The sequence below is a fragment of the Rhinichthys klamathensis genome, unplaced genomic scaffold (assembly GCF_029890125.1).
Source record: "Rhinichthys klamathensis goyatoka isolate OS25496 unplaced genomic scaffold, OSU_Roscu_1.1 h1tg000248l_1, whole genome shotgun sequence".
NCBI classification, from domain to species: Eukaryota; Metazoa; Chordata; class Actinopteri; order Cypriniformes; family Leuciscidae; genus Rhinichthys; species Rhinichthys klamathensis.
The window spans coordinates 1,057,860-1,071,673 of NW_026606770.1; the positions used below are offsets into that span (position 1 = coordinate 1,057,860).

Consider the following 13,814-nt stretch of genomic DNA (forward strand, 5'->3'; position numbering starts at 1 on the left):
ACTGCAGCACATACGATGAAAAGGCAAAGTTACACATTGTTTAAGGCTGAACAAAGATGGCAAAAGTGTAGTTACACAGAAATTACAATTGCAAAAATGATACAATGAAATGAATGTGATGTTCTTTGTAAATATTTGAATAAAATTCATTCACAGTTCACGCGCCGGCGCCTCCGTTTCTTATCTATCGTCTGCTATTTACTTCTTATTTATTAAACCCAGGCAATTGGTTGATGAAACATTGATTCAAATTAAGATACAATTAATGCAAAACGAAATTCAGGTTAAAGAAAGGTTTTGTGTTTTCTGTTTGATGTCTCTGTGAAAGTTTTAAAGCATTTTTTATGCTGCTTTCAGAGCGCTCACGTCTGTAACGGAGAACACGTCCATAATATCGTTTTTTCCTCATAAATGCAAACCCGAAATTATTATTTTTTTTTTTTAAATATTTTATGTACTGTGGAGACTGAGCGCCAACCCTTCTTCATTCGCTGGGTAGTAGCCTACTTTGGTTTGCGCAGTGTAATTCACATAATCAGTAAAAATATATTTTGCCTACTAAAGTTTTTTTTTTAAGAAATCAGAAATCCCTCGTGGCTACGCCACTGCCACATTTGAACCTGACTGTGTTAAACACACCACATACTCAAGAACATCAAACCAAATGCTTGGCTTACATTAATGTGTAATATAAAATCTGACCATGGAGTTGACTTTGGCGGAAAGCTGAAAGTGATTGCTGATAGGCTGTCCCAATCAGTGGCGCCTGCACAATCCAATCACGTTTGAGAGGGAAACAACAAATTGACTTTACTTTTTTTTTTTTTTTATTCGGGTACTCACGGTTATGGATAGAAATGTATTGGAGTAAAGAGTACAATATTTGCCTCTCAAATGTACTTGAGTAAAGTCATGAGTACTCCCCAAAAATGATACTCGAGTAAAGTACAGATCCCTCAAAATTGTACTTAAGTACTGTACTCAAGTAAATGTACTCCGTTACTGTCTGGCTCTGGTTATAGGCCTACTACATACAAAAACACGAAAGCCTCCAGTTAACAACTCCAGTGACTTGCTTTATGACTGATTCAAATAGAGTCAAGAAAAGGATCAAGTAAAATGAGTGTGCGGACTGCGGAGGATGTGAATGATTTCATGAATATTAAGTAACTAATGCTAACTTTTAATCATGTTTATGATGTCATGTGCATTGTATTGTTTATTTTTGTCATACATGTCCACATTTGTGTTTCATTGCCTGTGTTACCCATAGATATCCTTAATAAAGGCTAGATGTCTTGTCCGCGCTGCTGGCCAATGGAGGTCGACGTCCGCACCTGGCGGCCATCTTGTCACAGGCAGCTCGCTCACTCGTAACATTGTGTAATGGTTGGAATGGTTCAACTTGCTCAATTTTCTACCGATTTTCAAACGGTTTGGTTTGTTATAAACGTCGGGATGACACTGCACACTTATGAATAATAAGTTAAATAATCATCCAGAATTATAGCCACATTAATAACGTTTGTAAGAAACCAAACCGTTTGTAAATCCGTCAAGATTTCAACGAGATAAGAGTAATTGTGTTCGTGCTGCTGATAACACAGAGCCCGCCAGAAAGCTTGCCTGTGACAAGATGGCCGCCGGTGATGACGATAGAGACTCCGCCTTAGACATCTAGCCTTTATTATGGATATGGTGTTACCCCCCTAGCATTGGTAGGTTAAGGATTAGTTGTGGGGGAGGGGGGAGGATTAGGATTAATCAGTCACTGACTTCAACGAGGGGGGGGGGGGGGGGTAATAATTTGGCAGGGGGTCGAAATTAGGCACATAGGCTTCTTTAGGTAAGAACTCTGTAAATAACAAACCTGTGCCCAATGAATCTTCCCCACTGCCATACCCGTTTCAATATATAAATAGACTATGTTTGCATAAAGTTCTTAAAATATTATCAAATGCGTTCAACTTAAAAAAAAAAAAAAGACTTGTGTGTTGTCAAGTCTGCTAAGGTAATTTATTAGCTTTGTGTGTTGAGGAATAAACGTAAAAGTTCGCAATTTACTGTTTTTCTGTAGTAGCCAGGCTAGTGTATGGAAAAGTAGCTTTTTTATCTCACAAATCTACCTTTTTTTTCTTGCAACTGTGATTTTAAATCTCACAATTCGGACTTAATAACTCTCAATTGCATGTTTATACCTCACAATTCAGAGTAAAAAGTCAGAATTGCAATTTATAATGAACATGGAATTGCGAGAAAGAAATTCTGAATTGCAAGTTTAGCCTATATATCTGTCAATCCAGACGTTTTTCTCTGCATTGTAAGATATTAGGAAAAAGGTCGCAATTACCTTTTAATTGCAAATTTATAAATCACAATTCCGATTTTTCCTTTCACTTCTGCTAGGTTAAGTGAGGATTGGATTTTCTCCCACAGCTCTCTGATCTGAAGGGGCGAGACAGGGCTGTTAACACGCGGTGACTGAGGTGGTGTTGCTGAGTGCGTATGTCTGTTGTTACTAGTGTATCATCATCCTCAGTGTCCCTGAAGTCCAAGCCTAATATATCAGTGCCAGTGCCCTGTCACTGTGAAGTATCTCGCCAAGGTTTCGGCCTTAGAAAATGCAAGAATTGATTCAGCATTCAATGAAAAGTCTGAGTCAGGCAAATTGCCAAGTTCACTCTTTATTCAAGGAAACACAGAGTCTGAATGCAAAGATGCTTCCTTTAAACGGACAGAAAGAGTTTAAAGCAGAAAGGAATCATGTTAGTCTCAGATTTCATACAGCAGGTAACCAGAGAAGGAACTGAAGCGGCTTTGTGAGTCCCTCTTGCCTACTTCACTCTTGTTCAGCCGAACATACACCCGGTCTCCAGCTTTCAGCTGCAGTACTGCACTGTTGCTCGCAGTATCTGTATGCAGGACGTCCACTGCCGCTGCACTCGCCACAACCTGGAACACACAACCCCGGAAATGATCAGATTTATTACACTGACTGCACAAAAAGTGTGTTAGTGTGTTTTATATATTGACTCTTTTGACAAAGCGTCTATATCCAACGCACATGGCACCCTTTAGCGTCATATGAGACGCAGATATATGGCGCCTCCTAGTGGTCTAACCCTAACACTACCCCAGACCTAAACCTACCCAAAACCGAAGCGTGTTATATTGACGCTAAAGGGTGCCATGTGCGTTGGATATAGACGCTTTGTCAAAAGAGTCAATATATTACGCTTTGGGATGAGAATGCGTTGCAGCGAATGCGTTGGTTTTATTACGTAGCAGTCTTTTACAAAAGCAACAAGGCACGTGTTTTCAAACTGAGGTCCAGTAACCCCAAGGGGGGGCTAGAGGGCCAGCAGAAAATGTGAGATTTTTTTAAAATATAATATATATATAATTAAATTGTAGGGCTTTCGAACTTAACTTCACATGTCTTATGGTCAGTTAAAATATTGACCAAATTTGAGATTTGTAATGTTTAATGTTTTTCATTCTGGTTTGAAATCAAGTGCGTTTTTATCAGAAACAAATTGATTTATGCTCATTTAAAAATTATTTTAAAAAAAAAATCATTTTAATTGATTTGATGTATAAACCCGAAGCTAAACATTTTCAAACATTATTTCAATAGTGTGTAGAAAAAAAATATAAAAACAATATAAATAAGATTTCCCAGACAGCCTTTTAAAAACTTGCTTTGGATTTAGCCTACATTGGCACTTACTTAACTTTGTTTTATATATATATATATAAAATTAATATATTTGTATTTAGCAAGGATGCATTAAAGTGATCGCAAATACATTTATATTGTTATAATACAAATGTATACAAAAATTTCAAAATACATTTCTGTTAAAAAATGCCATTCTTTTAAACTTTGTATTCATTACAGAATCCTGAAAAAAAGTTGTATCAGTTTCCGCAAAAATATTAAGCAGCACAACTACAACATTGATAATAATAAGAAATGTTTCTTGAGCATCAAATCAGCATATTAAAATGATTTGTGAAGGATCATGTGACACTGAAGACTGGAGTAATGATGCTGAAAAATCAGCTTTACCATCACAGGAATAAATTACACTTTAAAATGTATGAAAAAAGAAAACAGCTATTTGAAATTGTAATAATATTTCACAATATTACTAGTTTTTACTGTATATTTTTATCAAATAGACTCCTTTCAAAAACATTACTGACCCCAAACTTCAACAGTAGTGTATTTTATAATTATAAAACGCTTAATATGTTATGTATGCATTTATTTATTTATTCATTTAATCTTTTATGCATGAAAATATAGAGCAGCCTTTATATTACTTATATTTTACCATTCTTGGGTAACCTTTGTTAAAATCACTGCAAAAAGGATCATGTTGATAAGGTAACCTCACCGTTTGGTCATTGAGAACCAAGTCCACTAGTAGGTTTTGTCCAGACTTCATAATGTGAAAGTTGAAGTAGTATACTCCCGCTGTTTTACAGGTGAAAGCTCCGGTCGACGAGTCATAACCGGCTCCCAGATTAGTGATCACATCATTAAACTTTAGCACATCATTCTTGCCGAAGGCTTCCTGCAGCGCAGCACTGAACGCTACACCTCTCTGACTCGAGGAACCTATAGCTGAGGGTCCAGGTAGGCCAGGAGGACCTGCTTTACCTGGAGGTCCAGGTGGACCAGGAGGTCCTGCTCCAGATGAGGTGAGAGGGATGACAAACCCATTGCTCCGGTCATGTGAAGGATCTGAGGAAGGGTCACACACGATCCTGCAGGATCCAGGGAGGGTCTCACAGACGCCTGCTTTGGTCAAAGACAGAAACGTGAGGAGAACCACTATGCAGTGCTTGACCATGATTAAGTACGAGTGAGAAGATGATGAGACTCCAATGTGAAGCCCATGAAAAAAAGTCATACAGATTTTAAGGTTGAGTTAGCTGGTCACATGATGGAGTTGAGAAATTGTTTGTCATCTGACATTTTTTAACATCAGCAAAAAACAATTTTATGCTGCATTAACTTCCCTACAAGTCTTACGAAACTGTTGTTGTGCAACAATGCTCTCAGAAGATGCAGACCACTGACATTTCTTATAGTGCATGCCACGTGCAAGTGAAGTACAAGTACGAGTGATGAACCAATATAAAAATGTTGGTACCGAAATGCCAATAATTATTTTAATGTTGTGGCTGATAGCTAATAAATGGTCGATATTAAAATTATATACAATTTTTGTCTTAATAAATGAGAAATAAAACACTAAAAACTACAACCAATTTTAAATACGACAAAGTGATTTTATCATTCACAACATTACAATGTACAGCATGAAAAAGGGATATTCGTTTAGAGATTACGTTATTAAATAAGTAGTGTTTTTAATGATTAAAGGTGCTCTATGTAACTTTTAGCGGCCTCTAGTGGTGATGTTTCAGATTGCAACCAAATTTTACAAGAGCGCTCGTGCTCGAACTCATAGACAATACCGTCTATTACGCAAATATCTCGGCGAATACTAGACGGATTCGGCGAGCACCGAGCTCGTTGGGACCATCTAGTCGAGCTGAAAAGAACCATATAAGTTCAATAGTTTTTGGTGGTGTTTTCGCGGAGATATTAGCAGAAAACCATCGGGCGCGCTGCAAAATTGCGGACGCCGGTGACGTCACGATCTCAGAAGAAAATCGCTCGTATCTCTGGAACGCAAAGACCCAGAGAGCTCAAATTCGGGGGAGGAGGTCCCAGGGGAACCCTTGCCCGAACGCTAGAGTGGCGGGCCTCGGGGACGCCCCCTACCGGATCGCCGTTCGCTGGGACCCCCGATTTCGAACGGCTATAACTCGGGGAGCCGGGCGAGTTGGACCTCGGGGGTGGGCTCGTTTGAAAGGCCCCGTCCAGCACTACGAACGATTAGTCTTGGGAATATTGATCAAAGATTGCCTGAGATATAAGCCGAAAAACGTGCGCCTTTAACCGGACGTAACTCCCTGACCGTCTACAATAGACTGTATATAAGGAGAGAGGCTCGGGAGCGCGCATGCACGTCACATCCGTTGGATTTCGCGGTAAATCCGACCCGGAGACTTCACATAGAAATAGGAATACTGGCCTTCAGAGGTAATAGCAAAACTCGACAAGTGGATCATTTTAATGTGTGATTACAACCCCTTCACACACAGGCAATAAAAAAGGATTCATTTTAGTAGAAAAGTTACATAGAGCACCTTTAACTTTAAGTAAGCATTAAACGATGGCAAATGTAATCTAAGGCCCTGTTTACATCTGGTATTAAAGGGCCCCTATTATGCTATTTTAAAGTTTCCTAATGTTGTTGTGGAGTCTCCTACAACATGTTTACATTCATCAAAGGTAAAACAATAAAAAAAAAAAAACTGTTTAATTTCCTCATAATATACATTTGCACATCATCACATTTTCAATGATTCTCAAACGACTCGTCAAATTAATTAATTAATCCCTCTAAATCCCTCCTTTCCGCGAGCTACTCTGCTCTGATTGGCCAGACAGCTCAGTCTGTTGTGATTGGCCTACCGTGTACAGCGCGTCGAAAACAAAAAGCCCATTGCCATAACAACATCAGCTCTGCTTGTCCTGAGGCTTCCTACACTGTAAACTAAACAGTAACGAAAAATGATGTCGATTTGACCATATTAATGCGAACGTGAGTCCGATAATGAAACACTGGAAGAGCTATTTATTCAACCCGAACCTCCATCGCAAGGACGACTCGAGCAGGACGTTTCACAGTGATACACTACTCAGTCAGTTTGAGGTACATTATAAGAGGTTGCAACTGTAATTCCTCACCATCAGAATTAAAAAGTGCATGTCCATCAACAAACCGAGTATTTTACTGGTACTAATTTATTTACAGAGTCAGGGTATATGCAGGAATCTTGAAGTTAATTTTAATACCTTTTCAAGACTTTTTCAAGACCTTCTCAATATTTTTTAATACCTCACCGCCACTTCAAGCTGTAACCATTTACATCAGTGATACTTTTAACTGAACAGTTTTAGTTTGTGATAAAGACTATAGACCACTCTGATAAAAAAAAAAATCAAATAGGCTGGGATAGTAAATCAAAGCAAAGTTTATTAAAAAACAAAACAAAACTTTGCTACACCCTCAACAACAATCATGCTGACATGTGCCTCAGTTCTTCGTTTAAAAAAAAAATAAAAATGACTAAATTCACACACTTTTACGATGTTTTTGGGACTCAAACTGTTGGACAGCTAATTCAGAAAAAATTAGGGATGCACCGAAATGAAAATTCTTGGCCGAAACCGAAAACCGAAAAAGAGGAACCCAAGGCCGAAAAACCGAAATAAATTATGCCAATTATAAGTACCATTGCATTTATGGTTATGACTGTGTACAAACTTTACTAAAATCAAGGCATTGCAATTGCATAAATTAACATTTTCAAAGAATAAATCAATTACAAATTATGCAAATATTTATTTAGCACAATGCACAGTATAAAATAGAATTCAAATTAAAATGTTTAACTTGACCCCACTCATGTGTACATTAAATAATAATCTGCTGGCCTGCAGAAAGGTTTTAAAATTAAATGTTCTCTCATAAAAACAAAGCCGAGCATGAACTTCTCATCACACCAGCACCCAGTTTGCACGTCTAAATTAGTTGATTACATTTTAAAAATGAGCATACACTAGCATAAAAAGCCATTTTAATGAACAAAGGTCCATGTTTAATACAAATGTACACGAAACTTAATGAAATATGTTTAGTGAAATTAGAAAATATTTAAGAGAGCGTTAATTTAGTACATATTCCTATACATATTTTGTTGTAATGTCACAAGTAATAATCTCAGGGTTTACTGGGTTTTACATGATTATTTTTGTATTGGTGGTGGTAGGCTACTAAAAAATAAACATTGTCACGTGTTTATCTTTCTTCTTTACACCGATTCCTGATGGTTAGAGGACAGTTACTTGAGTCGTCCCCTGTCGTTTCAAAGAAAAGTACAACGGCGAGCGCGTCAAGTATAAACGCCTCGACCGTTTGGAGAGGTGCGCGCGCTGTCTGTGGAGACTCGCGCTGCGGAGGCAGGCGAAAGTATAAACAAGGCTTCAGTCTCCTCGCGGGTTCAGATATACTGAAATACGTCCACACCGCAGACATGTTGCTTCAGACAAGCACGTGCAGGTCGCGGTTTCTGTTTGCGTCATCACAACATTTCGGCCGTATTGTTTCGGTGATAAAAGTCTTTCGGCCGAAAACCAAAAATGCACTTTTGGGCTATTTTCGGTGGCCGAATATTCGGTGCATCCCTAGAAAAAATACTTTCAAAATTTAAGACTTTATAAAGCCGTGATAAGACTTTTTAATACTTTTTAAGGGTCTTAATTTTCCCAAAATTGATTTATCACCTTTTAATACTTTTCAAGACCCCGCGGATACCCTGAGAGTATTTTTCTAATATATTGCGGTGAATACGCAGAAACTGTATCAATAACAGTGCATGTATGCAATGTACAATAGCCGAGGCCTGGAGTGAATGATCTGATGTAACATAAACGTTGGTAAAACAAATATTTCCTCAAAGTAGTGAGAACGACCAGCCCGATCTCACAGCAATTCGTACGAATTTTACGAGGTGGCTAATTCGTACTAATTCATACGACCTCACTCGTACAAATTCGTACGATACATATTTTATGAGTTACCAAATTCGTATGAACCCCTGGCCCCGCCCCTAAACCTACCCATCACGTGGGTTTAGACAAATCGTACAAATTCGTACGAGTGAGGTCGTATGAATTAGTACGAATTAGCCACCTTTTAATCACTCATACGAATTTGTACGAATTGGTCGTGAGATAGCGTTGGAACGACAGACAATCTGCATTCATAGACACAGCTTTAGGTAATAGTGGCCCACAACTGATTAGCAGAAGTATTTTAGTAAGACAGTAATAATGTGAGTTAGCCAGTTAGCAGGAGACCTACACAATATAAAACTCAAAACTACGTCTTTCAAGAGCAAGCGGTTTGCGAATCCTGCATTGAACTCTGAGATTTGAGAAGCAGTCGTCAGTAAAATAAAGGGAACACAGCAAAAGTTTAGGTTTACTGCTGTGATATCGTGGTAAAGATGAGTTTTAACCACTGATTATTCACATGCTCGTCCTTGGGCACTGAAAAAAAACCCTGGCTTTACCTTCACATTATAGAGCACATCGCCGTCCTCTCGACATGATGCTATCCAGTATCCACAGGAATCAGCTGCCGGTTTGAGGTTCAAGTTTTCCCTGGTGTCTGCGCGTGCAATACGTGGGCGGGCAATGTACTAATGTTTCGTCTTGACGTTACAGCGAAAGGGCTTATGACTCGTTTGAAAAATGATTAATTTAATTGACTCAGAGTCGACTCTTACTTTTGAAAGACAATAACTTAATATACGGTGAACTTTCAGATTTAAAACTTTGCAGGATGTTTTCATTTACTTAGAGCTATGTTACACGTTACATGAAAGGTCATTTTCAAAAATCCATAATAGGGGCCCTTTAAGATGCGTTTTGGGTTCATCGGATCACAAGAGAGGATCATTTCCGTCTCTGTGGGCTTCGAGTCAGTTCACTAGTGTAATAGCGTAAGCTTCTGTTGTTGTACGTCACACGCATCACGCACATGACCAGCGTCGGCCAATAGTGAGCCTGCGTGTGACGTAGCTCTACGCAATAACACTACGCTAACTGACTAGAGGCCCAAAGAGAAGGACATGAATAGTTGATATAAAGTCGTTATTTTTGTTTGTTTTTGCGCACAAAAAGTATTCTTGTCGCTTGATAAACTTAAGATTGAGCCACTGTAGTCACTTGGACTATTTTAACGATGTCTTTAATAACTTTTCGAGGCCGGCAAGTTCAATCCCTGAAGAAGCCTATGGACTAGTCTGGAGGAGTGATCCAGCTCTCAGATTTCATCAAAAATATCTTAATTCGTGTTCCGAAGATGAACGAAGGTCTTACGGGGTTGGAACAACATGAGGATGAGTAAATACTGACAGATATGTCATTTTTGGGTGAACTAACCCTTTAAAAGTGCAGAGTCATCAGCGTGCAGAAATAGTTCACATGAACAGGAGTCTGCCATATCATTAATGTATGTTAAAAATAGGGACGGTGTCGAGAATACTTCCTTTTGGAACGCCACATTCAACTACACAAGGGTCTGACAGCACTCCATAAGACCACCAATGGGCTCTATGCACGGCGGTATTTCCGGTGAAGGTCTAAGGATGCTGGATTACTTCCGCCGATCGTAGAGTCCAATGCTATACCGAGACTTTATATAGGTTTTTATACTCTATTGCTATACTAAAGAAACGTTAGTCACAAAAACAGACAAAACAGACACTCCTCATTTTGTTTATGCTTCTGTGTTTATTATATTAAATAAACATAACTATTCATAAAATTACATCTAAACGTATTAAAGTTTCGTTTCAAAGACGAGAGGACAGTAAATTTTGAAGACTCTGCCATAATACCGTTTTCCTCGGTTTTCCTCCGCTTTAAATCTCCCCAACCGGAAACGCACGGCGTCAAACGCGGAAGTTATGCGTGCATATAGCCCATTGTTCCCTCCCTGATCTAAACCACCTACAGGTGGAGCTGTCTGCCCCCAAGGCCTCAAGTTTGGCAATCAGTCTGTCATGATTCACCGTATGTAAGAATACATTTTAATCAATGTATGCATAAAACAGGAACAAAATCATGCCAAGAAATTTTTGAAATATAATATACTATAATACAATGATAATACAATTTTTGTTTATCAATTTATCTTGTTTAAAGGTGCAAAACGAAGGTTTCTGAGTTTTTGCAGAACTACGCCCCCTCTGGCGACAAGCGAAACTGCAACCAGAGTTGTGCACGCTCATAGACCACACACACGCATGCACGAGCTGTTCATAACTAAAGGAGCATCTGCTGTACAGATCTTTGGTGTACAGTACAGCCAAAATGTCTTCAGAGGTAATAAAGTTATAAATCTGCAAGTCATTTCAAATATATGGAAGGAAAGACATTTGAGTAAATTACTCTTATGTGTGAGGGGAAAACGGGGGTAGTAGAAAACTTTGTTTATGTGTTTACTGTATCCACCTATGATTGTATTGTTATGAAAACACGTTCATGAACAATATAATTGATTACTTCGCAATAGTTCAAAATAATAATCATACCGTACACGGTTGGTCAACAACGTTCACTCAAATGTCTCAAGGTAATAAACAATCAAATGTCACCATGACGTTTTCATAAAAGCCAAAACAGGCTAAAGGCCAATTTATACTTCTGCGTCGAATGTACGCCGTAGTGTACGGCGTAGGCTACGCACGTAGGCGACGCCGTCATGAGCATTTATACTTCTGCGTTTAGGTCTGCGTTGCTCTGCAGTACAGCGCCGAAACGCTAGTTGGCGGCGGAGGGTTTTAATGTTCCACTGTGTTTAGATTCCTCGCGGCAAGAAGAAGAAGATTCCTCGCGGCTGTTTTGAGTTTAGGTTACTACAAGCAATGTCGACTGAAAGAGAGCAGATCATGTTGGAGTTGGAGCTTATCGAGGTGGAAAAGGTAAATTTTTAGTTTTTTTAACAGTTTCGCTGTACTTAGAATTTAAAAATGGCGGGCGGTGCAGAAGAACACGCCGGAAATGCATAGAAGGAAACGCGATGCTACCAAGCCGACCAATCACAGACCTTGCGGACCGCGTCGTCGCGACGTGTAGTTACATTTTTGAGGAGGTGCGCGTCAGGTTACGGCGAAGGGTACGGCGCATGGTACGCATCTGTGCGTATGCTACGCCGTACCTACTGCGCGCACCCGACGCAGAAGTATAAATTGGCCTTAAGCTGCCGAAGACTTGCGGGGTTCAGCCTGTTGTATTGATCTGAGAATATTCCAATAACAATGCATCCTTTTTCTGTTAGAATTTACTCAAAACTTGTGTCTAATTATCAGTCATATTTTTCAGCATGTTATCACACTCAAGAATCTTGAACTGTTTTGCTAATCACTAAACTACAAGTAGCGCTGATTTATTTAGTAGATATGTTGACAGGGACAATACACACTGACAAACATTAATGTGAAATGTGTCAATACTTGTATTGACACATTAACATGTATTTTATCACAATACCAAAATATTTTACGTTTTGATAGAATACGAGCTCTGACCAATTTGATGTTACTGTGGAGAGAACCACTGAGGATAGCAGTGACAGGATTTACAATTTACTATTTTTACCGAAAAAGACAATATAGCCAATGCAACGGCGTTCTTCCTTGTTGGTCCGAACACAATTCCTAGTTAATGAAACTGTTCACTGACAATGGTATAAAATCAATTCTGATTGTTTATGTATCTAGCTTACGCTAAAGCATTACACATTTTACGCATTGTCATTTGTTGTCATACATAGATTGGCCGTATCAAACATTAGAGACTGGGCTATATCTTACCGTTTTATCAAGAAAAAAGCCAACTGAGGATCCCGTTTGAGACCAAGAGCAGACCGGAGATCTCTCCGTTTCCCGAGGTTGACTCTCGTCTTACTCCGACGCCTGTCTGACTCCAAATTGGCCCTTTTGGCGGCACTAGACAAAATTTTTCTTTTTTTTTTACTTTACGTGGAGTTTGCGTTGGGGTTTGGAATGGACTACAAGCCGGTCTCTTTGAATCCATCTTCTACTTTTGACGCACGAGTTGTCCGCTGATGCGGAGAATGGCGGCGCCGGCGAATACACAAACTTGCGAGACAGCCTGGTGAGCGTGAACGCGCATGACGTCACGCCCAGTCTCAAATTCGAGCCCGAATCCCTCTTATATATTTTACTGTACAGGATTATAGAGGCAATCTCAGTAAGCAGAGAAGGGCTCATTCAGCCCATCAGGCAGTTCTTTAAGCATGTATAGGAAGAAAAACAGGTATTTTTAACATGAAAAGTTGCGCAATGCACCTTTAAGAATATAAAAAAAGACAATGTTTTGCAGTTTCAAAGTATTGACAAATAAGTTTATTTCCTTTCACAGATACCCCTCAGGTTTCAGTTCTGTAATGCTAAGGAATTTTAGACGTTAAGCAACTTCTCTTTGTGCGTGCCATGTGTGATATAACAGCTGTGAAAGGATCACAGTGTATCTTAACTGTATTTAACTGTGTAAGAGCATGCACAGTTAAATATTGTCAAAATTACTGGAATAAATACTGTTTAAACCCAGCACAGAGAATCTCTGTGTCTGCATATAACAATCACCACGATTATTTTTTGTTTCAACAGAATTTCCCCATAAGATTTAATTAGTTGCCATCGATTAAAGGCAGTTTGTGAAAAGACTGCTTTAGGAAGGACGAATTAAACATGATCATTTTAACAAAACAGATCTTTAGTGAGGAAGAATTTTCTGCTCTTATAGATTCCCAAAGGATCTCATTAAGCGCTTAAAAGGGTACTTTTAACATTCACTAAAGCATCCAGAGAGACTGTGGCAGGAGAGGGAAAGTAAAAGTAAGGGATCTGTAAAAAAAAAAAAAAGCTCTTTGCACAGAATTTGTCGCCCCATTTAATAAAAGAAGTCTTTCAATCAATCTTAAAGGAATAGTTTACTGAAAATAAAAATGATGTCATAATTTACTCATTTATTCTCATGTTGTTCCAAACATGTATGACTTTATTTCTTCTGTGGAATATAGAAAATATTTTGAAGAGCGTTGGTGACCAAACAGTTTTGGATCCATTGT

At 38.9% G+C, this 13,814-nt stretch overlaps 1 protein-coding gene across 1 annotated transcript; it reads right to left on the bottom strand.

Moving 5' to 3' along the window:
- Positions 1-2,665: 2,665 nt before the first annotated feature.
- Positions 2,666-4,905, bottom strand: si:dkey-5n18.1 (uncharacterized protein LOC570444 homolog). Its single transcript, XM_056266462.1, has 2 exons — positions 4,404-4,905; positions 2,666-2,952 (listed from the first exon to the last, which is right to left on the bottom strand). Exons 1-2 carry the CDS (start codon positions 4,860-4,862, stop codon positions 2,773-2,775), a joined length of 639 nt encoding a protein of 212 aa, XP_056122437.1. The 5' UTR covers positions 4,863-4,905; the 3' UTR covers positions 2,666-2,772.
- Between the last annotated feature and the right edge of the window lie 8,909 nt (positions 4,906-13,814).

What these genes read in the sequence shown, in the direction of transcription:
- si:dkey-5n18.1 (XM_056266462.1), bottom strand. Translation starts at nt 4,862, where the DNA reads ATGGTCAAGCACTGCATAGTGGTTCTCCTCACGTTTCTGTCTTTGACC. An exon ending in TGGTTCTCAATGACCAAACG is followed by an intron (nt 2,953 to 4,403) that starts GTGAGGTTACCT and finishes TGTGTGTTCCAG; the next exon opens with GTTGTGGCGAGTGCAGCGGC.